The sequence below is a fragment of the Hemibagrus wyckioides genome, linkage group LG09 (assembly GCF_019097595.1).
Source record: "Hemibagrus wyckioides isolate EC202008001 linkage group LG09, SWU_Hwy_1.0, whole genome shotgun sequence".
Taxonomy (NCBI): Eukaryota; Metazoa; Chordata; class Actinopteri; order Siluriformes; family Bagridae; genus Hemibagrus; species Hemibagrus wyckioides.
In genome coordinates, this window is record NC_080718.1 from 25,877,821 (window position 1) to 25,902,904 (window position 25,084).

The 25,084-nt window shown below is 40.3% G+C and overlaps 1 protein-coding gene across 1 annotated transcript; it reads right to left on the reverse strand.

The window, feature by feature from the left end:
* Positions 1-377: 377 nt before the first annotated feature.
* Positions 378-11,213, reverse strand: ccdc6a (coiled-coil domain containing 6a). Its single transcript, XM_058399794.1, has 9 exons — positions 10,899-11,213; positions 7,852-8,001; positions 4,832-4,960; positions 4,273-4,376; positions 3,817-3,977; positions 3,059-3,215; positions 2,619-2,719; positions 2,323-2,444; positions 378-1,027 (listed from the first exon to the last, which is right to left on the reverse strand). The coding sequence occupies exons 1-9, from the start codon at positions 11,178-11,180 to the stop codon at positions 860-862; spliced, it is 1,374 nt and encodes a 457-aa protein (XP_058255777.1). The 5' UTR covers positions 11,181-11,213; the 3' UTR covers positions 378-859.
* Positions 11,214-25,084: the final 13,871 nt, after the last annotated feature.

Genomic DNA, 25,084 nt, shown 5'->3' on the forward strand with positions numbered 1-25,084 from the left:
GCTGAAAAGAGCAGCAACATTGTCGTTCATTTTAGCTCCAATGCGCCTTTAAAATGCACTGATGCGTTAAAGTGGGAACAAAATACACACGTCAGGCACTAAACCCGCCTCTGGTGATGAAGTTGTGGCACAAACTAGTTCTTGAACGGTGCAAAACTGGCCTCAGATCAGCAAGAGCATGAAAACAGCACACACACACATATATATATATATATATGTATATACACACACACACACACACACACACACACTCACGCAATGCACTCGTTATGTACACATGCAAATAGGCAACAAGTGCTGTTTAAAGTCTCGTTTCTGCCCTGGCTTTACTTTCTACACACAATTTTTTTTATTCATTTTTTTTAATACACACACACACACACACACACACACAAAACACCGTAAAAAACAACAACAAAAAAAAAAACAAAAAAGGTGGCTGCGGCTTCACCATATCAGCTGTGCTATCTATCAACTTCCTGTTTCCCTGAACATCACGTTTTCCAGACTTGTTACTTATTTAGTCGCAATATCTTTATTCTACACCAATGCAGTGTTTTTGTTCTAGCTGTAAGATTTGTGTTCTTTGCTTTGGGGGTAATTTGGGTTTTTTTTAAGCCTCATTGTTAAGAAAACATGGATCAGTGGAAGAAAGTAACCTTAAAAAAAAAAAAAAAAAAAAATCCGTCAATCATTCTAAATCAAAGCGGACGACACGATGGGAGAGACGTGGTCACTGTTCTTTCAGTTCACAAAGCAAAAATCTGTCTCGCTAAAACTTCCCAGTCCAACTGCTTCTCCTTCTGTTGGGATTGTTGAGTCGCTGCGTGTTGTAGCTTAGCGCCATGTGGTGCGAGCGTTAAGGCTGAGCGGGAGGGTGCGAGGAGCCGGACAGAGCCGCCGGCTGCGCTGGTGGCGGTGGAGGGGGAGGCTGCTGCTGCGCAGCTCCGGAGTGCGTGTTCGGGGAAGGAGGAGGCGTGGGGCGCTTAAACTTATCCGGACTGCTGCTCCTCCTGGGGGACGGCCTCTGTGGAGAGAATTGGAGACAATGAGATGGACAGCTTACTCGCCGCTTTATTAGATCCACTCTTTGTGTTCAGATTTCTAAAAACTCCTATTTGCCAGTAGTTTCAAAAAGTAGAAAAGACTCTTAATTGACTTTCCCTTGTTTGGGATGCGCATTTGAACATAATGAGCCTGACGTTGGTGTAACACCATGATGCTGCACGAATCCTGATGCTGTACCAGATCTGACCATATGGTTGTGCAAACATGACATGATTTTAAATTAAAAATCAGAATCAGGAGCATGCAGGTATTTGGTCATGCTCACAAAATTATATACACCCTCATATACCTGTCTTCATACTTATTACACTGATCAGCCATAACATTATGAGCACTGAAAGGTGACATGAATAACTGATGATCTCCTCATCATGGCACCTGTTAGTGGGGGGGATATATTAGGCAGCAAGTCAACATTTTGTCCTCAAAGTTGACGTGTTAGAAGCAGGAAAAATGGACAAGCGTAAGGATTTGAGCGAGTTTGATGAAGGGTCAAATTGTGATGGCTAGACCACTGGATCAGAGCATCTCCAAAACGGCAGCTCTTGTGGGGTGTTCCCGGTCTGCAGTGGTCAGTATCTATCAAAAGTGGTCCAAGGAAGGAACAGTGGTGAACCGGTGACAGGGTCACAGCATCAGGCCTCAAAGGTAGATATGAACAGATTTGTTTTGGAAAAAAGGGGATTTGCTTTGGGGAAGGACAAAAAAAATTCATGTTCCTGAGTGTGTGGAAATTTACATATCAGAAGGCGGACTGATGTAATTAATCGACTTCAAATCTTAGTTTGAATGATTACTGCAGGTTTACACGCAGATCATTCTGTCGAGTGCTTACAGAAGCTTGGGCGTCACTATATACAAACGATCTGCGTCTTCTACTCCGTGTGTGTGTGTGTGTACACGTGTGTGTATGTGTGTGTGTACACGTGTGTGTAGGCTGACAGTGTGACAAATGAGTAACAGGTGAATGAGTGAATAAGTTGCGTAATGGAAAGATGCTGCCTCCACTGTCACGTTCATCTGGGTGAGAGGAATTTATCATCGAGAACATGAAAAGCCTGAACACCATGTCACCGAAGCAACAGTCTCTTAGCAACCACTCCTAGTCCCCAGAGATACCTTTAAATACAGGACTAGTTAAAGGTGCTAACAGAGGGAAGAGGACGAGAAAAGTCCAACTCAGGAGCTTTTATTAATAAACATACCTAAATAACAAAGCTGTGTTTCTAACTTCACATGTGTGTGTGTGTGTACCTGAACTCCATGGGAGGGTCCAGGGTGGATGTGCAGTCCTGGGGGTGTGTAGTGCGCGTGTGGGGCTCGGCTCAGCGTAGCCGGAGGTGTGAAGCCCACCGTGTGACTGGCGTAGGACAAACCTGCAACAACACCATGGGGTAAAACGTTACTCGTCTATACACAAGCATCATTTTCCACATCAAAACAGGATTCAGAGTGAAAAGGTGAAGATAACGTGTGTGACTGGTCCTACTGTGAACTCAACGCATGTGCTGTGAGGGCATGCGAGATGCCGTGTTGCCATGGCGACATACCTGGTGAGATGGGGCGGCTGGAGGAGGGGGAGGGGGTGTAGGGGGTCGGACTGGACACGGTACGAGCTCTGAGGCCCTGAGCAGACATCTCATTAAAATACCTACGAGAGAGAGAGAAACAGAGAGAAAAACACAGAGAGAAAGAGACAGAGAGAGAGAGACACACACACACGAATACAGAGAGAGAGAGAGAGAGAGAGAGAGAGAGAGAGAGAGAGAGAGAGAGAGAGAGAGAGAGAAGGTAAGACACAATTTAAGCAGGTGTGTCTAGACTGGAAATATCAGAAGCTAATTTGTCAAGATAAACAGTCTGCTGGATAAACGACTGAATAAATGATCAGATCAGATCCATGTTCCAAAAGGTCCAGTCGTGTTCGCTAATGCTGATGGTGACACATCTTAACATTTTTTTGCCGCTTGGTCAGAGAGCTCGTCTGTACCTCTCATCGTCCATCTCCAAACTGCTCTCGCTCTCGCTCAGCTGCCTGCACAGCGCTTCTCTCCTCTCCATCTCCCGCTGCAGCTTCCTCTGCAGGCGCATGTTCTCCTCCCGCATCTGTCGCTCCTCCTCGATGTACTGCGCTCGCTTCTCCGTGTCTGAAAGACAGAGCGCCAAAAGGAAGGGAAAAGTTACTTCCCTATTGCCCTTATAACCAAAAAATCTCCCACAGATTTCAGGGTTTCAAAATTCCACATCCATTTGAATGAAAACGAAGAGTGTGCCCTCTAGTGGCTCAACACCAGAACATATACACACACACACACACAGCAACCAGTGGAAAGTATATATAAGGATGCTAAAAAAAAAAACCATCAGTGGAAGAAAGGGTGATGAAAGGATGGAAGAAAGGGATGGAGTGCTTAAAGGACAGTAAAAACAGAAGGGAAAAAAGAGGAGATGGAAAGCGTGAAAGAATAAGGAATGAAGAAAAGACAGGTGGAAAAACCAAAGTAAGGAAGGGGTGAACAAAAGCAAAGGAAAGATGAATCAAGACGGAGGGACGAAGGAATGGTGATAGGAGGAAGGCGCAAAGAAAGGACAAATCTGGAAAGAAGGGGTGAATGAAGGAAAAAGTGAAGGAAGGAAGGGGTGAAGGATGGTCAGATGAAGGATAGAAGGAAGGAAAGATTGACAGATATACAGGCAGGTTAGTGGACACTAGTCGTTTCTCAGACAGTGTGCGTGTGTGTTACTCACGCTGCAGCTCAGTGGTACGGAGGCTGCGCTTCAGCCTCTCCACCTCGCTCTTCAGGAAGCGGATGTGCCTCATCATGTTCTCAGGTGAGTCGATCTCCATGGAGATGTCCCGCGGGGAGGGCGGGGCCGACACCGGCTGGTCCAGCTTCTCCTGCAGGATCCTGACACACAGACCAGAGGACGATATCACACACAGTACACACAACACAACCCAGAAACCTGGCACACAGGCAACTGACCCGGTCACTAAACCCCGCCCCTGAAATACATGAGCGGCCAATCGAAGCTTAGAGTGAGATTTTTGTAGCTTGGTGTAGTTACAGAAACAAAAAAAAGCTTTGTAGAGTGAATCTTCCCCATTAAAACCGAAACACTGAAAAAAATCTCTACAGTTAAACACCTTAGAAGAGTATCATCTTCCTCTTATCCCGGATCAGCTTTCCCCCACATTCTCACCTTTTCTCAGCCTCCAGCTTGTCCATGCGCTTCCACAGCCGGTTGACCAGCGCCTCCTGTTCCTGCTCCAGAGTGTTCTCCAGGTCGATCTTCTCACGACGCAGCTGCAAACACACACACACACACAGCAAAGTGAGTCTAAACGTCGAAGCTGTTCGAGATCCACATACTCTAGAACGCTTCCTCAAGTAGAAATGAGCTAGAGACTCTTATTTAATGCTGATGGAAGGAGTCTCCAGTTCCGGTGATTTGTCAGACAAGAACATCTTCGGAACAGAGAAGTGTTTTGCTCTGTGGATTCTCTATAAAATGAAAAATGCCTTTTTTTTTCATTACCTTAAAATGCAAGAAAATGGCTCTGGTGAGGGAACGACTGATTATAGCTACAAGAAGAGATCTATAGCATTCAATGTAACTACAAACGAATAAAAAGGGGCAGAAATTGTTGACAATTGTAATGAAACTGGAACAAAACACACCCCATAAATCAGACAACCCAAAGTGTTTGATTCATTCCTCGTGGTTGCGGCAGCACTGCAGGCGTTCATTCCATTATTACCTGTTCTAAGGTGAGCTGCTTGGTGATGGTGTCGTTCTCCAGCTTCTTGATCTTCTTCATCAGCTTGTTGACTTGAAACTCCTGCTCCTGCTCCAAGTGCTGCTCCAGTTCGGCCTTCTCGTGCTGGAGCTACAGAAACACATGGAGAAAAATCAGGTGATCGCTCATCCTACACGAAATTAAAGCTAAAATTTCAACATTGACGTTTTATTCCTTTCCATCTGTGGTGCAGTATCTGTGTCCTAGCCCTGCCTTTAAAGCTGGAACCTCCAAATTCTAGCTAAAAAAGAGAATACGTGTATATTACATGGCAAACAGACACAATCCCCTGTCCTGATTGGTTGGCTGCTGATGGTTCATATCATGTGTTTTTTCTTTCTTCTACATACATAAGCAAAAGGAAAATTCTTCCCCCTTTTTTAAGATATTTTGTTAAACCTTACCAAATATAACCACAAATTAAAAATTTCCCAACTTTCACTCATCTATTCATCACCATTGCTGGACACAGCAGCAAAGCTTGACCCATCACTATTACTGTTGCTATTCTGGGAAAACTAAAGGTTAAACATGTGTACACTGAAATATCCATGTGATGGATTAGTGATTTGTTGTATACACTATACACTTTATATTGATGGATCATAGTAAAAATAATCATAGGGAGTGCAGTTATGTTTTCAATATCAGGAACTCCAAACAGTCAGGTTCTGGTATTATCTCCTGAAAACAAAACAGCAAGCAATAATTTTTATTAAATAATACTAATAAGAAATGCAGTGTAGAAGTAAGAAATGCTTATGCAACAGCTGGAATCGAAATCCCAGCATGCCATGCAGCTATACATCAGAGTTAGCGATCTACGAGACGAGAAGCACGCTGTGAGGAGGTGCGGGAGCTGGACGTACTGAAGGACTAAAGCGCTGCTGCATCGCCCTCTTTAATAGAGATGACTTGTGGACACAACGATCGAATGGCTTCGTGGGTAATGTCAGAAACCAAAATCCAAAGAAACTGTCAAGTTGAAAGACATTTGGACTAGCAATTCCAAGATGGCATAGTTTATCATCACTTCATTTATTACAAAAGAAAATCATAATACTGAAATTGTCCGAAGTGGATATTTCCGCTTGGATTAATTTAACCTCAGCAGGTTGGGAGTGATCTGGCCAGAAGGTCTGGTTGTGGTCCAGACAGTGTGTCACTACACTGTGTCCAGCCACATATGGTGGTCACAATGACTCACGGTTCCCACTCAAACACCCAGCGCTCCACAAAGCTGCGTTGTTCTGGCGAACTTTGGACTGTCTGAGATGTGCCAAAGGGCTGGGCCGTATGAAGAATCGGTTTATCATTACCCCTCACTGAAAGAATTGTGAGAAATCTGATAAGGACCGATAAAAGACCACGCGCGTGACTTGTGCAACGCGTTCTCCGAGGTGGTAAATGTTTACAGAGGCTGATCTGTGTTTAAAGTAGCTGCAGGCCTACAGAGGAATTGAGACACGGCGACATTAAATGAAAGAGGGAAGGGGAAAGAGACACGGACGGTAATGGAGATATGCGCAGCGTGTGGTGCATCAAGCCTTCGGTTACTCATCCCTCACGCAGTGCTTCGGTAACTAATCCTCAGTCATACGCACCCACAGGCCAAGTGGACTCTCCAATTACCCACCCTTCCCCAAACGCCCACACCTCCCCCACAACACGTGTCATCTGCTCTGCTCGACTTGAGTCTGACTCACTCGCTCCGAACCCCGAGCACTTGCCCTTTCTGTGCATGGGATTTCAATTTTCGGTAGAAACGAGCCTAAAAACAAGCCACGAACATGGGTGACTCACTGCAGAGTTGTGGGCGAAAAAGGAAAAATGTTGAAGCTGCACGAGCGCTGGCTGAGGATCAGATCCACTCAGGAGCGTTTATGAGGTGCGGCTCCTTAAAAAAAAAAAAAAAAAAAAAAAAGGGTGAATATGAGAGAATAAATCATGTAGCTCGATAGTCTGGGATAAACAGACTCTAGGTCTGGGATGTTCGAGGTATTTTCAGAGATGCACACAAGCACTTTAAACACTTGTACAATCAGGGGAAATGTTAGCTTAATGCTTGCGAGTTCAAATCCCAAGACCACCAAGGGGCCCTTGAGCGAGGCTCTTCACCCTCATCTGCTTAGCTGTATAAAGGAGATAAATGCAAGTCAAATGCCATGAACGTAAATGCACAAGTTGTTTACACAAACGGTTGCTACACAGATTCGTCCCGTCCCCAGGAATCTGAGCATCTGCTTAACTTCCAATCGTCTCAGGTGGTTAAGGCTCTGGGTTGTTGATTGGAAGATTGGGGTTCAAGCCCCAGCATTGCCAAGCTGCCACTGTTGGGTCCTTGAGCAAGGCCCCCCAACCCACCCTGCTCCAGGGGTGCTGCATCATGGCTGACCCTGCACTCTGACCCCAACTTCCAAGGATGGGGTATGCAAATAAAGAATTTCACTGTGCAGTAATGTATGTGACAAATACTTAACTTAGACAATAACACTGGAGATTAAAGTGTTTGAGTGTGTATATATATATATTATATATATATATATATATATATATATATATATATATATATATATATATATATATATATATATATATATATATATATATGTATATATATATATATATATATATATATATAGTTTGAGGGGAGAAAAAATGTATTTAAGTACGTCTTTCGGTATCCACTTGGGATTGATAAAAATAAAAAATAAAGAAAGGAAGAGCAGAAAAGATCTGGACATATTATAGACACAGAGTGTGTTCATTATACATCAATTGGGTTGTCAAACATTTTGTCCAAACACCATCGACACATGTATATTACACCAGTAAGGTTACTCTGGGTCACCACAAGGAACCTCAATGCATCAATGAACCCTGAGATCGATTCGGTGTATCTTTATCTTCTGAAATATATTCCCTCGGTCAATGTTGTGATGATGATGACGAAGAGCTTTTTGTGAAATCTGGTCAGTTACCTGCATGAGTTTCCGGGACAGATCGTTAGTAAGGAACTCCTCCTCTTTCTCATAGTTCACGGCGAGCGTCTCCTTCTCTTTCTGCAGGGCCTGGATCTTCTTAAACAGGGTGTTGGAGATGAACTCCTCCTCTTGCTCCGCCCTCGCTTGCTACACAAACACCACAACAATAAACAAATGAGCTCTGATACGGCAGACTGAATAAATGATTACATAACTAGTTAAATAAATGAATATATAATTACAGATCTTTGACTGACAGAACGGTGATCTGGTTGACGAGTTAGAGAGTGCGTAGAGATTTGCTAGCTACCGTTTAACCCCGAAAAATAGCAAGATCTGACAAAAAAGAGGCGTGGCCAGAGAGAGAAAGCAGAAAAGCATCGTTTTCAGGTGGCTTCTGTATCACCAATCAAATGCTTCTGCAAACAAAACCCTTACACATAGACTCAAATGCACACAAAAAATATAAGAGGCTACCAGACTAGTCAAGGATGAGAATATCAGTAGACCTCTAAATAAATAACTAAAAAGCCCACAAGATCATCATCAATTATCATACTCTGCAGGACAGAGGCATAAAAACCATTCATTTCACATTTTTACACATTAAAGCGTTCATATTTTACTGGACTTCTCGGACGATGTAGGTTATGAACCTCACTGAAACACTGGAGACTGATCAGGATCGCCGCACGCGTGAACTTCCAGGACTGGACAAAGAAACCGATCAACAAAATTCCGGGCACTGGAGTGCCTCACTAAAATGCATGAAATCAAACCAAACCAGTGACGGCATCAAGACTGCTCGTTTTCAGAGGAACTCGAACACAATACATGTTAAGGTTATGTTCTGGTCAGAAAAGGACATTCCCATTAGTGGGAGCAGGCAGGAAATGACTTATGCTTAACACTGATGTCTCTTTTGTCTCTCGGACTCCAAATGAATGACTTATCACACAGGTCCTGATCCAAAAATACAGCATGGAACAATAAAACAAAAAAATATTAGAAAGGGAAAAAAACATTCCATCATGGCGTCCCACCTGTCATCAGATTTCTTTCATAGCATCTGCTTACTACTTCACTTTAAACACTTCCATTATATAACATGAATGAAAAAGAAAAAACAGCTTTACTGTGATGTACAGTCCAGGAAACAAGTTCGTTCCTGCTCTCACTTACATTATAGCAGCTACAAAACTCTTTACCTGCAAGATAATAAGACATGGAAACCTCGGCAAGTTATTCAGACAAACTTTCCCATCCCACTGGAGCTCCTGCTTGTGTACTGATTTTATTTTATATTTATATATATATATATATATATATATATATATATATATATATATATATGCACTTTTATATCTACAATATACATCAGAGTTGAAACCGCTTCTTCTGTGTCATTAAGTTTACAGCATAAACACAGTTTTATTTCCCTGACTGTTCATTTCTTACTCCCAGCCGCCTGGGTACATGACCTTTTATGGAGTCCTGTGGGCGTCGCCGTATGCAAACGAGCCGTGTCCCCACTAAATTCCTCACTTCTAATAAATATTTATCTGATATGATTTATTGCCTTTTCCGGTCATTTACACCTCACTTAAATGCTTCCTACCTACGGTCACTAAACTCGTCCTCTCTCATGCAAGGAGTTGTGGACAACAGTGTCCACGGATCCAGACTTTGAATATTTCCTGGATGTATTCACTATATAGATGGATGGAAATGCAGGAGAAAGCGTCAGAAAGGCTTCTGAGATGTGTTTAAAAACTGGATGCAATAATATTTCTGGAGAAATAAAACATTACGACTCCAGCAAACAAGGCAAGGGGCATCTCAGACTCTGGGCATCTCTTCAGTGAGACTTTTGCCTGCTTCGTTCGTTATGGAAGTGATAACTAACTAATGTTGATGAGCACCTTCTGAAAACTTTAATCAGTATGTTTGTTACAGATTTAAGCAAGCATGGTGTGTGTATATTAACTGATCTAAAGGCATCAACATTATAAACTAGTTTAGTCACATGTTAAAAATTTCATCCTGGTGCAAGCTTTTAACCCGTATAAGGGAAAGCGAATGATCCAATTCTGTCCGAATAAGGCTATAAAAAAATCACTTAACTTCTCCCAAACACACATTAAAAATGGACTGACATGATGGACTCGGACTAACCCCCCCCACCTGTTAAAACTAATCCCGTCTAAACAGGGCTTAATACACAATCAATACCTAACTAATGCTAACTGCCTTAGTTTGTGACAGCTAAGCTACTCAGGACACTAATCGTCCTTTTAAAAGAATCAAAAATGGTCACAAACCACACTACTAAATTATTTTCTAACACAAATCACGTCTTATTTCCACTTGACATTATGACTAAGCGACTTGGACTGGGTTGCCAAATACGGACATATCCATTCCATACCAAATTACACCACCTTCTTATTTGCATACACGTATAACGCGAAGTGGGCGGAGGGAAAAAGGGTGGAGATAATCTGGCAACCCCGGGCTGTATTTAGTATTTAGGGTCGCTAACATGACTCGCTAGCAAGAATGCGAACACAGATTTACTCAAATATGAGCAGCGCTAATAAAAGATTTAGTGCATTTCAAGGGCAAAATGCACTCAATACAAAGTTACATGGAGGAAAGAAATGTTTAAAAAACAAACAAGCTATATATTTTGAGAGAATAAATCTTAGCGCGTGAGACGTAGGGTAGTGGCTAAAAGCTAAAGCTAACAACAGTAGCGTTATTACTGGTGTCAAAGCTTAAAGCTTGATCGATATTACAGCTGACAAGGCAAATATGAAGCTAAAAACGTAATATTCTTTAATAAATTGATGATAAAATGGCTGACATTTGAAACAGGGTGTGTTTTTGTTGGGGGTTTTTCCCCCCCCACACCCCCGTGTATGGAACTACAATAGGACCAGGGAGACGTTAAGAATTAATAGATATAAAACAAAATGGCGCATAATTGTTAAGACACATGAATGTAGGAATAAAAGGTGGTGAGGTGATCTGAGGTGACTCACGATAGTGACGCTGGCCCTGCGCAGGTCGCGGTTCTCCTCCTGCAGACACTTGCACTTCAGCCTCAGCGTCTCCAGCTCGATCTTCAGCACTTTGTTCTCCTGCTGCAGGGACGCCAGGCGGTTCGTCAGCTCCTCCAGCCGAAACGCAGAGATGAACACGCCCTGCTTGCCGTCGCGGGCCGCAGCCGGAGCGGCGGCGGTGGAGGAAGAGGACGAGAGCGGCGTGGCCGAGCTGCTGCTCCCCGCTCCGTCGGTATCGCTCTCGCTGGCGCTGTCCGCCATGACTGCACCCCGAGCACTGAGCGCACACAGCACAGCGAGAGAGCGCCAGAGAAAGGAGAGCCCCGCCTCCTGCCTCACGATTGGATTGTGTCCCCAACACCTCAATCAGGATTGGTTCACGTTTTCCCGCTTCCTGTCCCATCATTCTTCCGGTTTTGTAGCATGGGCACGTTTAGAAATATTGGCCCCCCTTCGAAAGAATGATCGAGAATATTTGTTAAAAATGTACGAAAAAAATATTTTTTAAGGGACAAAAAAAATCAGAAAAACACTGTATGGATAAAAAATATTTTTTTCATTGTACATGAGTACAATTAAAACAATCAAGATTTTTATTTAAAAAAGTAAAAATATTGCTATTTTTATTGAAAATTACTTATTTATATTATATATTTATTTATTTATTTATTTTTATTTTACACTATTGATTAATATGATTTTAATTGTGTAAAGAGCTTAAAAATGGTATGTCCCAATGTAAGGGCATTACAAAGTCAATTTCTCTGCTTCTCTTCTTCTTCTTCTTCTTCTTCTTCTTCTTCTTCTTCTTATTATTATGTCTATTTAAATTATTTAGTTCTACTCTGATTATTTTGTCCATAATTTCCCAATTAGGGCTGTCAAACTCGCATCTTGCTTCTCTACTACTTTCCTAGTCAAATTATAAAACAAATTGTAGTCAAACGAGGAGCAACGTCCAATTTATGAACTGTGTGAAAGTAAACCATTAACCGATCATAACACAGGAGGAGGGATGGCATAACCAATCACAGTGAGGAGGCGGGACTGGCGTAAGTACACTATATTGCCAAAGGTTTTGGGACACCCCTTCAAATCATTGAATTGAGGTGTTGTTTTTCAGGGGTTGGGCTCGGCCCCTTAGTTCCAGTGAAAGGAACTCTTAATGCTTCAGCTTCATACCAAGACATCTTGGACAATTTCATGCTCCCAACTTTGTGGGAACAGTTTGGGGATGACCCCTTCCTGTTCCAACATCACTGCACACCAGTGCACAAAGCAAGGTCCATAAAGACCTCAACCAAGTAGCACACCTTTGGGATGAATTAGAGTGGAGACTGTGAGCCAGGCCTTTGGTGGCTCAGTGGTAGGTTTCTTGCCTACCCGGGTTCGATTCCCAGCCAGTCCCCAAACCCCAGCCACTGGATGCAGTGTCGGTCCCAAGCCTGGAAAAAATGGGAGGGTTACGGCAGGAAAGGCATCTGGCATAAAACCTGTGCCAGGTTGTTGTGCAGACCAGTTGGTCCGCTGTGGCAACAGACCAAAAGAACAACAACAACAACAACTGTAAGCCAGGCCTTCTTGTCCAACATCAGTGTCTGACCTCACTCCTAAACCTTGTGAAAAGCCTTCCCAGAAGAGTTGAAGCTGTTATAGCTGCAAAGGGCTGGACAACTCCATATTACATTCATGTGCATGTAAAGGCAGATGTCCAAGTTTTGGCCTGGCTCACAGTCTCCACTCTAATTCATCCCAAAGGTGTTTTATCAGGTTGAGTGGAAAATGACTGGTGTGCAGTCATGTTGGAACAGGAAGGGGCCATCCCCAAACTCTTCCCACAAAATGTCTTGGTATGAAGCTGAAGCATTAAGAGTTCCTCTCACTGGAACTAAGGGGCCGAGCCCAACCCCTGAAAAACAACACCTGAATCCAATGATTTGGAGGGGCGTCCCAAAACTGGCAATATAGTGTACCTCTGAGGAAAGAACATGACCGATTTTCTTTAGCGCTCTCTAAAGGTAAAGAAGAGATCAAACATACGTGAATGACATGGGTTAGCCATGGAACAGAAAGAGGCACATAGAATGGACCATATGGAAAATTATGTGAAAGATTCCAATGGACACCAATATATGTTAAAGGGACTTTACACTAAATACAAGGTTACTTTAGAGAACCAATCAATATATGCTGAACGATTATATTACTTTTAAGTGTAAGTAGTATTGTCAAAAATGAAATATAAAGCATTCATTCATTGATTCAGTCATTCATTAGTGACCGATTCATCCTGGTCAGCTTTGTGCTGTATCCAGAGCCAATCTGCTGAACACTGGGCATAAGGCAAAAATACACCCCAGATAGGATGCAAGACTCATTCTCACTTAACGTCAGTTTATCCTCATCATTTATCCTCGTCTATCAACTGGTATGTTTTTGGGAGGTAGCTGGAAGACTGAGAACCTGGAGGAAATCCACATGCAGGGGGATGTGGTAGCTTAGTGGAACCACAGGTTGTGAGTTCGAATCCCAGGTCCATCAAGCTGCCACTGCTGGTCCCCTGAGCAAGGCCCTTAACTCTCAATTCCTCAGCTGTATAAAATGAGATTACTCGCGTGTCAAATGCCGTAAACGTAACATCGGGTTAACTTTGTGTAAATTTCCTACTGGGATGAATAAAGTATCTACATGGATACAGGAAGAACGTGAAACAGTCCACGCAGCACACAGGCAGGACCCGAGGCTCGGCATCGAACCGGGGACACTGGAGCTGAGAGGCAGCTGAGAGGTTGAATTAGTAATGCAGCAGAGCTGTAATAAATAAAAAAACTGGAAAATAATACAAAGAAACAGAAAGAACACACACACATGTATATATAATCAACTCACGGTTAAAGAACAGCCGTTTTGTTGCTTGTAGATCGTCTTATTTTGATCTGAGCTGAATATATTCTCTGTAATATACATTAAACATATTTTCCCCAGTCTGCTATTAATTAGAAGTGACCCCGCCCACCACAAAAGCCTCAGATGTGATGATGCTATGACACCACCAGATAGCAGTATTGTATAGTTATACTTCCAAGCATCATGAGCATAAGAACTTGCCGTGAATGCACAAATGATGTCATGAGCTTATCGTTTATCAGATTTTCCTACTATATAGATCACGTTCTAAGTATTCAGACTTCTCTTAGGTAATAAAAGGTGTATGTGAATCATAATAATCAAGAATAATCCATGCATGATGTGTTTCAGGTACTCCACTGTATAGCTTTAATGATAGGCTAGCACAGACAAGCATGTTTGTCTTTAAAAATATGAATAATATGGCTGTAACACCATTACAATTTGTCTAAGAGAAATGTGGGACAGAAACCTTAACTTGAGGATTATGGCAGGCAACCGAATGCAGTTGTTTGGTGAGAAATGCATTTTGGAGACTGTATTAAAGAGACTGAGCTCAACAGATGCTCCATGGATCAGATCTGCTTTATTGTTTTGTTTTGTTTTTTCAATAAAGCTTACTTTTGGCATCAAAACACTGAGAAGGATTCTTTAGAAGATTTCTACCACATTCACAGCTCTCTTTCGTTGGTCACTTTTTAAGAGTCGAGTGCGACTCTTTCTTTAGCTTTTTGCACAGCGTGTAAAACCGGTGGAATTTTGATTCATCCAGTGATTCGATTCGTTTGATTCCATTCACCAAAATGATTCATTCAGATTTGTTCAGTAATCACGAAGTCATTCACTTACTTTTTAAAACATTTCCAAAAAAGACATTTCAGTAGGCTTAAAGGAGTGGACACGAATAAACATTTCACATGTGTGTATGAGTAATATTCTATGCTACAATCATTTTTAAAAATGACCATCGGTCATTGTTATACGTTTGTGTATAGCCGATTGTGCTATAAACAACACAACGATATGTAAGGCTTCTCCTTCCCTCCCTCCCTCAGATACCACACTTTCTGCTCGGATCTCAGCGTGTCTGGCGGACATATCATCATGGAAACTCAATCCCAGCAAAACTGAAGTGCTGGTCATCCCAGGTGATTCATCCCCAGCCCAGGATCTCGTGATATCCCTGAACAACCTGATCTCCCCTTCGGCCACTGCTCGCAACCTTGAGGTAACCATGGACAATCAACTGTCCTTTTCCTCCCATGTTGCTAATGTGACATGCTCATGTCACTTTCTTTTGAACAACATCAGAAGGACTCGGCCATGTCTAATCACACAGGCTGCTCAGGTGCTTGTTCAGTCTAAGGTCATTTTGAGGCTGGACTACTGCAACTCTCTACAGTCAGGTCTACCTCTGAATGCAACTCTGCAAATGATACAAAATGCAGCTACGTGACTTGTTTTTAACCTGCCCAAGTTCTCCCACATCACCCCACTGCTACGTTCTCTTCACTGGCTTCTGGTAGTTGAATGCATCAGATTCAAAACACTGATACTCACCTACAAAGCCAAGAACGGACCAGCTCCATCTTACCTCAAAGCTCTTATTACTCCTCACACTGCACCTCACTCCCTCAGATCTACCCGATTGCTCCCACCATCTCTCAGGGTAATAAGTAGATATATTTCTAGACTTTTCTCTGTTCTGGCACCGAGGTGGTGGAATGAACTTCCCCTAGATGTCCAAAAAGCCGAGTCTTCAAACGCCGGATGAAGACCTACCTCTTCCTGAAACACTTAAAGTAGCGCTTACTTTTCCCTCTTATTTTACTGCATTGTTGTTTTATATATTGAAAGTTAATCTTTCTCTTTGTGTTGAAAGAGATGGCGAACTGAACGAACAAAATGGATATGTCAGTTTTTTCTTTCTTTTCTTGTTTAACAACGCATGAATGCTGCTAACTGCTGGTCCACTCTCAACTGTACTTCAACGTTAGCAAATTAAAAATAAACAAAACACACAGCTTGGACACATAATCTTCTTGTTCTGGCTACTTGGGCTAATTTTATGTCCATCACTGATTTCTAAGGGATCCTGCTGTTGTGAGATCATTGCCAGGTGCAATAAAAATGTGTATACACGGCAAAAAAACAAGATTTTACCAAGTGAAAATATCTTTAACATACTCAAATGTTTCTAGTATTTCATTGTTTTTGCTTCTAGAAAAAAAGCTAACTCTGCCAATCGAATAAAATGGAATATGTAAAGCATGAAAATAGAAACTTTACAAATCACGCTAGTAAGAAAGTAAGAAAAAAAAGAATTATAATATTCCTTTAAAAGAAATATGAGACGTTATCAACGTGGCAGATGTTGACATCTGCCCTCACTGATTCTATCAGCTCTGAGAGGACTATTAGTGTGCGATATGACCGGTCTTCATATCCTGTTCTTTCACACTTTTATAAAAACACAAGGCAAGAGAGAATCTGTCAAAGCCAGAAGATTGTGCGAGTGCTTATGAAATCTGTCTGTGTGTCTCTTAGGTGCTTGAGGTGGTGGTGAGGATATGCGACGAATATTTCTTTATTTTCTCTCAGAAATAACAACACCTTGTACTTCTGGGAAAAGGAATACTGAGGTTACTTTATTTCTTATCGAACTGAGCAATGACGCGGGAACACAGGAAATTAGCATGCGCAGTGCAGCGAGGAACGTCCACTTCATGCGAGCAGACTCGACAAAAGCACATTACAAATGGGACAAATTTTAAGTGAAGCAAAATTTAAATAGTAAGCACTAAAGAGTACGGATTGGTGCTTTCAATATGAGGCTAATAAGGAGAAAAGTGTTTGCAGAAAGAAGAAGAAAAGGAAAGAAGAGAGAACATTTTCTCCCTCCGTCCTCAGAGCACATGAAGTTGTTTGGCTAGCCAGCCTGTTTTAGCTGGGTTTTTTTGTCAAGGTCAGTTACAATCGATGCTGGTCACAGTGCAAATCGTTTCTATCACACAGTCTCATCGAGGCTTAATCCAGAAAATTATTAATCATGCCGTGGAAAATAACATTCAGGGTGGCGAGAAGAAAAACACTTTTCATTTTGTTCACTTAAAGTTTACGTTACAGTAACAGTTAAACATTCAGCCGGTGAAATTCACACATGACCATAAGGCAAATATATATATACACATTATATTGGATATATATTTGCCTTGTATGCATATATATATATATATATATATGTTGGGGCCATCAGACTCCTCAACATGTATATGTCATGTAACATGTAACATAATTGCACATCATATACTACTGTTACTACATGTAACACAATTGCACATCAAATGTTATGGTTAGTACATGTAACATAGTTTCACATCATATTCTACTGTTACTACATGTGACATGTAACATATTTGCACATAAAATGTTATAGTTACTACATGTAACATTGTAGCACATTATATCCTACTGTAACTACATGTAACATGTAACATAATTGTACATCATAGTCTATTGTTACTACATGTTACATGTAACATAAATGCACATAATATTCTACTGTTACTACATGTAACATAGTCACACATCATATTCTATTGTTACTACATGTAACATAGTTGTACATCATAGTCTATTGTTACTACATGTAACATGTAACATAGTTGCACATCATATTCTACTGTTCATGTAACCTGTAACATAGTTGCACATCATGTTCTACTGATACTTCATGTAATATGTAACACAATTACACATCATATACTACTGTTACTACATGTAACATGCAACATAGTTGCACATCATATTCTACTGTTATTATGTGTAACAGAAATGCACATCATATTCTACTATTACTTCATATAACGTAACATAGTTGCACATTATATTCTATTGTTACTACATGTAACATGTAACATAGTTGCACATTATATTCTGTTGTTACTACATGTAACATGTAACATAGTTGCACATTATATTCTATTGTTACTACATGTAACATGTAACATAGTTGCACATCATATCCTACTGTTATTATGTGTAACAGAAATGCACATCATATTCTACTATTACTTCATGTAACGTAACATAGTTGCACATTATATTCTATTGTTACTACATGTAACATGTAACATAGTTGCACATTATATTCTGTTGTTACTACATGTAACATGTAACATAGTTGCACATTATATTCTATTGTTACTACATGTAACATGTAACATAGTTGCACATCATATCCTACTGTTATTGTGTGTAAAATAAATGCACATCATATTCTACTGTTATTGTGTGTAAAATAAATGCACATCATATTCTACTGTTACTACATGTAACATTGTTATGCATCATATTCCACTGATACTGCATGTAACATAACATAGTTGCACATCATATTACACATCATACTGTTCATAAATCTTCATATTTGTATTCATCCTGAAGTTTTATTGATGTTTTTAAATCCAGTTTGTTTATATGCACAATCAGATGCGTTTGCTAATTTTACGCATAATTTTCTATAAGAGTAAAAAAATAGTAAAAAAAATCATTGAAATAATCTTTAAATAATCTGAGATTTGGTTTATTTTATAATAATATTTCTAATACAAAATATTACTATGCTGTACTATACTCTTATTTCTAATAAGAAATACTAGATAGTATCACTTGCAAATAAGTCATTCGTTTGAAGTTCACCGGTGTCACATCCACAATGCTGGAGTTGTCCGTTTCCTGTATTAGTTAGATGCAGTGATGCACTTTACCTGAAGAGTAGGGAATGTGTCACTGATCAGTGGATTTGCTAATCTGTGGTAATTACACGAGGCAACAACACTTCAAATCAACTCACACTCCTGGGCTGAGAGTAAATGAATGTGTTTGGTATAAATTAACAAAACAGCATGAATCATCAAGGTGACTCATCTCTGCCTCCTTCCTTTCATTCCTTCTGTCGTTCTGTCCTTGTTTCTCTCTCTCTCTCTCTCTCTCTCTCTCTCTCTCCCTCTCTCTGAAAGCCCGACAGAGGCGCTTTCGCCTAGTGTTTCTCCCTTCAGGATCTAATCAAATGTCTCTGATGTAACTGACATGATTCTTGAAGGTGATGGACTTTCGATCAGGCAGCAGATGCTCTTTGCCTTCTAATGGGTCTAATGAAGTCTTAAAGTCGACAAAACTCATTCAGAAGGATATATACTTCTTTGTAAGATGGATTTTAACCATTAATATATGGTAAGCCAGACTGTTTTGCATATTGGGATCACCCTTCCTGCCCGTCCTGCTCTGACTGGTCCTGGTTGTTACTCTTTCTGAATATCTGGGCTCCCTTTGTGACAACTTACTCATGGCACCCAACCCACAACACTTTTATAAGCAAGAATAAACAGACTTAATACTTCCTCATCTTGGAAAAGGTTTCTGACGTTTCAATTTCCTGAGTCGTAAATGTTACAGGCTACTACTGTCATAATTAGTACTTAGTGAAGAAGTTAGCATCTTATCGTATAGTATCCTAATGCTACGTTGACACATACAGTGGCTTGAAGTGATCCTAAATCCTATTTCTATATAAATCCTATATAAGCATTATTAGCTCATATTCTTGCATAGAATTTGCATAAATTAATGCCAAGTGCTGAAGCTTTGGGGTTAACTACCATTTTCAGTATAAAATCCATCAACATCGCTAAGACTTGTGAAAAATGATTCTAAACTTCATGCAGGAGAGATTTCATCAGTTCAGAGGGTTCATGAGCCTAAACTGCCTGACTGCCAACAAACTTTCTTTTGTTGTTTTAATCTATTTCATTTTGTAAATGAAAAATGTGTGAACCTTATGTTTTAGCACCACGGTCACATTCAATCTGATAATGTTGATTTATTCTCTGTAAGAGCAGCTCTTGCAATAATTTTGTTTGCTATAAATCACAGATTTATATAATTACACCTTATTTCTGTAGTAGTTCTTTTTCTCGACGTTCTCTGGTAACATTTTTGAAAGGAGTCTCCAGTGTCAGAGTTAAACCTATAGCTTTACGTCTACGTCTTCTTGGAGGTTTGAGGTTTCTTGACAACACGAGAAATTGTCATTAACATCCAGTGTTAGGAGTGTGTTGGTTCGGGTGTTTTGTTTCCTTGTCTCTGTTGCAGGTTTCGTGATTGGGGCGTGACCTGAGCGTACCTGATGCTCGTCATAGCTCTTATTTAAACACGGTTCGTGGCGCCGCTGCTCCACTGTTGCTTGGGCAGTTTGCTAGTTTGCTCCAGTCTTGTGGCATTATGTTTAGTTTCTCCTCCATTCACTAGCACTGACCACACTTCATTTTGCATCCATTCACTTGCATTTCATACTGATTGAGTCTACTGATACCGATGTCCTGATTATGTTCCATCCATCTTCTTTATTCCTAATTAGGGTCATTAATTGCTGAAGCCTATCCCAGCACACATTGGGCAAAAGGCAGGGGTACTCCCTAGACAGGTTGTGAGTCCATCACAGGGTCACACACATATAGACAGACAACCATACATACTCGTATAGTCAATTTATATTTATAACAAGTTTCTGTTATCAAGGATAGTAACATGTCTTTGCCTCTGGGTCTCTGGGACATGATGTTTCTCCCCTCCACCATGTCATGTGACCTCTCATTAGTTCTCACAATACTACAGGTATGTTTATGTTAGATTAGGGCCCTAAAGCAGAGGGATGTTCTTGAAGATGAAAAAATTGATTGTTATAGTGACCTCAGTATTATCCAAAACAACCAATGCAGATGAATGTATTTTTTTTAATATATGTTTTATACAGCTAAAGCAGCGTGGGGTAAAAATTGACCCCAAGGAACACACAATGATGCCACAAAATGGGTACAGGACACTGAAAACATAATCATATTATATTTACCTGGTTGTCTCTATTAAATTTAGAAAAGTCATTAAATATAAAGCAATATACAGTATATATATATATTTACATGTTTAATAAGAATATTAAAATAATTCATTTTTAGTTATTCCTAGATATTTAAAAATGATAAAGTTTAAAAAAAACCCAATGTAACTAGCACTGTGTTTTAAAGGCATACTCCTGAACTGAATTGAATGCTCATATATATGTAAGTGTGTGTGTGTGTGTGTTTGTTTTTGTCCATTGCTGTGACAGTAATCAGTGTTGGCAGTTCTTATTTTTGGATTCTTCTGGCCATGCAGGAGTTTGCTCTAAAAATAAATATATAGAAAGCACAGATCTATTGGTGAGAGTCCTTACTGCTGTCTCACTTTATTCCATATCATGCACACAAACTAAGTTACGGCCACACACACACACACACACACACACACACACACACACACACTCATGCCAGTGTGCAACCACACCAGAATTCTTGCCAGATTTCTTCTTTTCTCTGCAAGTTCACGAGTAAACACAAGTTCCTGTTGTCACAGTATTAAGAGCCAGACTCTAACTCGTGTTTCTGACTCATCCAACGAGGAAATACTTATTTTTTTTAATGACACCTTTGTCGTCTTCATTCATACACATTAAGTGAGCCAGGAGGATGTTTACAGTGTTATCTGTTGAAATCCTGGTCGTGTTCATAGTCACTGGGATGTTCATGACCTGGATTGCAGCTCTGTCTGGAGATACTGGAGTTGAGAAACTCCACTTTTGATCGATCCTGACCACTGCAGACTGGGAACACCCCACAAGAGCTGCAGATTGGAGATGCACAATTTGGCCCTTCGTCAAACTCGCTCAAATCCTTACGCTTGTCCATTTTTCCTGCTTCCAACACATCAAATTTGAGGACAAAATGTTGACTTGCTGCCTAATATATCCCACCCACTAACAGGTGCCATGATGAGACGAACCCGGGACACATGTAATGAGAGGGTATTAAAATGTGACAGGATGTAAACATGTCCAATAATATAGAATGGAAAATGCAGCAAAATGTAAATATGGTAAGTTAAAGTATCTTGTTTATTCTAATTGTCCAAAAAGTCTTGAAAGTTAATAATAATAACTTGAACTTTTTAAGTGGAGTATTAAAATGAGTACGATTAAATTAGCACTTAAATCATATAACCATAACTTAATATTTGGTGTTATTCTCTCATTTCATGAAATTAGACCACTTAACTTATACTGAACTGTAAATTACTCTACAATCCCATATGATCCAATAATAATTCCACCAAAACACCATTGGCTTGACTTAAACACACAGTAACATTTATTATAAATATCAGTTGTCAAATATGCCAACAATTAGATGTAAACAAAATCCAGTTGTAATTCTAACTGAAGACCACTGAATGCTCATATATATGTAAGTGTGTGTGTGTGTGTGTTTGGAACTGCAAATAACAGAGTGGTGTAACTAGTAAGGTGTCACAAAAATAGAATTTTTTCTCGTAGTGCAAAGAGGGGGAATTATTATTATTATTATTATTATTAATTTATTTAATTAATTAGTTTGTTTATTTGTCTGATAATTTAATTTAATTTCATTTAATTTCATTTAATTTCATTTAATTTAATGGAAACATTTGTCCTGGATATTGAATCAAGTTCAGTTGAAGAAACTTCGTCGAACAATTTCTTCCGTCTATTTCTTTTAGACTGCTGGATGTATGCAGTCATAATGTTTTGCTCTGTGGATTTTTGTGGATACTGTAAACATTTGCACTTCTTAAAAACTCTTGTCCTTGCTCATCTCACCTGCATGCTGTAGATGTGTGCTGTTGTGTTAATAAAGACTGCTCTGTGATGATCCCAGGAGTTTAGAGATGATATTAAGGAGTATGAAGTGATGATTAACAACAGACTTAAGAGCTGTTCAGTATTAAAGACCAGATCAGTCCTCCACTGACAGTTTGATGTAACCACAATATGTCAGGCTTGAGTTAAAGCTCATGAATAATGAATACATTTCTATAATGAATAATTAATTATATCGTATTGTCCTTTTAAAGTCAGTTACATTGTGTGACATCAGAGGAGACAGCATCCCCCTCTCTCACTGAGAGACATCCACACTGACAAGGAGGGAATTTTCCCCCCATAATTTATTCTTGGCCAAATCCTAGCTACTAGTTAAATACTTTATCCCATGGCACCAATGAGGGCTCGGGAGTGGAGTAAGTAAAGCCTCTTCGGTTAGTGTCACTGTGATTGGTTAGTCACTGTGATTAGTTAGTGTCACTGTGATTAATTAGTGTCACTGTGATTGGTTAGTGTCAGTGTGATTAGTTAGTGTCACTGTGATTAATTAGTGTCACTGTGATTGGTTAGTGTCACTGTGATTAGTTAGTGTCACTGTGATTAATTAGTGTCACTGTGATTGGTTAGTGTCACTGTGATTGGTTAGTGTCAGTGTGATTGGTTAGTGTCAGTGTGATTAGTTAGTGCCACTGTGATTGGTTAGTGTCACTGTGATTAGTTAGTGTCAGTGTGATTAGCTAGTGTCACTGTGATTGGTTAGTGTCACTGTGATTGGTTAGTGTCACTGTGATTGGTTAGTGTCAGTGTGATTAGTTAGTGTCACTGTGATTAATTAGTGTCACTGTGATTGGTTAGTGTCACTGTGATTAGTTAGTGTCACTGTGATTAATTAGTGTCACTGTGATTGGTTAGTGTCACTGTGATTGGTTAGTGTCAGTGTGATTGGTTAGTGTCAGTGTGATTAGTTAGTGCCACTGTGATTGGTTAGTGTCACTGTGATTAGTTAGTGTCAGTGTGATTAGTTAGTGTCACTGTGATTAGTTAGTGTCAGTGTGATTGGTTAGTGTCAGTGTGATTGGTTAGTGTCACTGTGATTAGTTAGTGTCACTGTGATTGGTTAGTGTCACTGTGATTGGTTAGTGTCACTGTGATTGGTTAGTGTCACTGTGATTGGTTAGTGTCACTGTGATTGGTTAGTGTCACTGTGATTGGTTAGTGTCACTGTGATTAATTAGTGTCACTGTGATTGGTTAGTGTCACTGTGATTGGTTAGTGTCAGTGTGATTGGTTAGTGTCAGTGTGATTAGTTAGTGCCACTGTGATTGGTTAGTGTCACTGTGATTAGTTAGTGTCAGTGTGATTAGTTAGTGTCACTGTGATTAGTTAGTGTCAGTGTGATTGGTTAGTGTCAGTGTGATTGGTTAGTGTCACTGTGATTAGTTAGTGTCACTGTGATTGGTTAGTGTCACTGTGATTGGTTAGTGTCAGTGTGATTGGTTAGTGTCAGTGTGATTGGTTAGTGTCACTGTGATTGGTTAGTGTCACTGTGATTGGTTAGTGTCACTGTGATTGGTTAGTGTCACTGTGATTAGTTAGTGTCAGTGTGATTGGTTAGTGTCAGTGTGATTGGTTAGTGTCACTGTGATTAGTTAGTGTCACTGTGATTGGTTAGTGTCACTGTGATTGGTTAGTGTCAGTGTGATTGGTTAGTGTCAGTGTGATTGGTTAGTGTCAGTGTGATTAGTTAGTGCCACTGTGATTGGTTAGTGTCAGTGTGATTAGTTAGTGCCACTGTGATTAGTTAGTGTCACTGTGATTGGTTAGTGTCACTGTGATTAGTTAGTGCCACTGTGATTAGTTAGTGTCACTGTGATTGGTTAGTGTCACTGTGATTGGTTAGTGTCAGTGTGATTAGTTAGTGTCACTGTGATTGGTTAGTGTCACTGTGATTGGTTAGTGTCAGTGTGATTAGTTAGTGTCACTGTGATTGGTTAGTGTCACTGTGATTGGTTAGTGTCAGTGTGATTAGTTAGTGTCAGTGTGATTAGTTAGTGTCAGTGTGATTAGTTAGTGTCACTGTGATTGGTTAGTGTCACTGTGATTGGTTAGTGTCACTGTGATTGGTTAGTGTCAGTGTGATTAGTTAGTGTCAGTGTGATTAGTTAGTGTCACTGTGATTAGTTAGTGTCACTGTGATTAGTTAGTGTCAGTGTGATTAGTTAGTGTCACTGTGATTAGTTAGTGTCAGTGTGATTAGTTAGTGCCACTGTGATTGGTTAGTGTCACTGTGATTAGTTAGTGTCAGTGTGATTAGTTAGTGTCACTGTGATTAGTTAGTGTCAGTGTGATTAGTTAGTGTCACTGTGATTAGTTAGTGTCACTGTGATTAGTTAGTGTCAGTGTGATTAGTTAGTGTTACATTGATTGGTAATCAAAAGTATGATAAGATAGTATCTCATTAGAATTCATTAGCTATACAGTACAAACAAGTGCAAGCTCTCTCTCTCTCTCTCTCTCTCTCTCT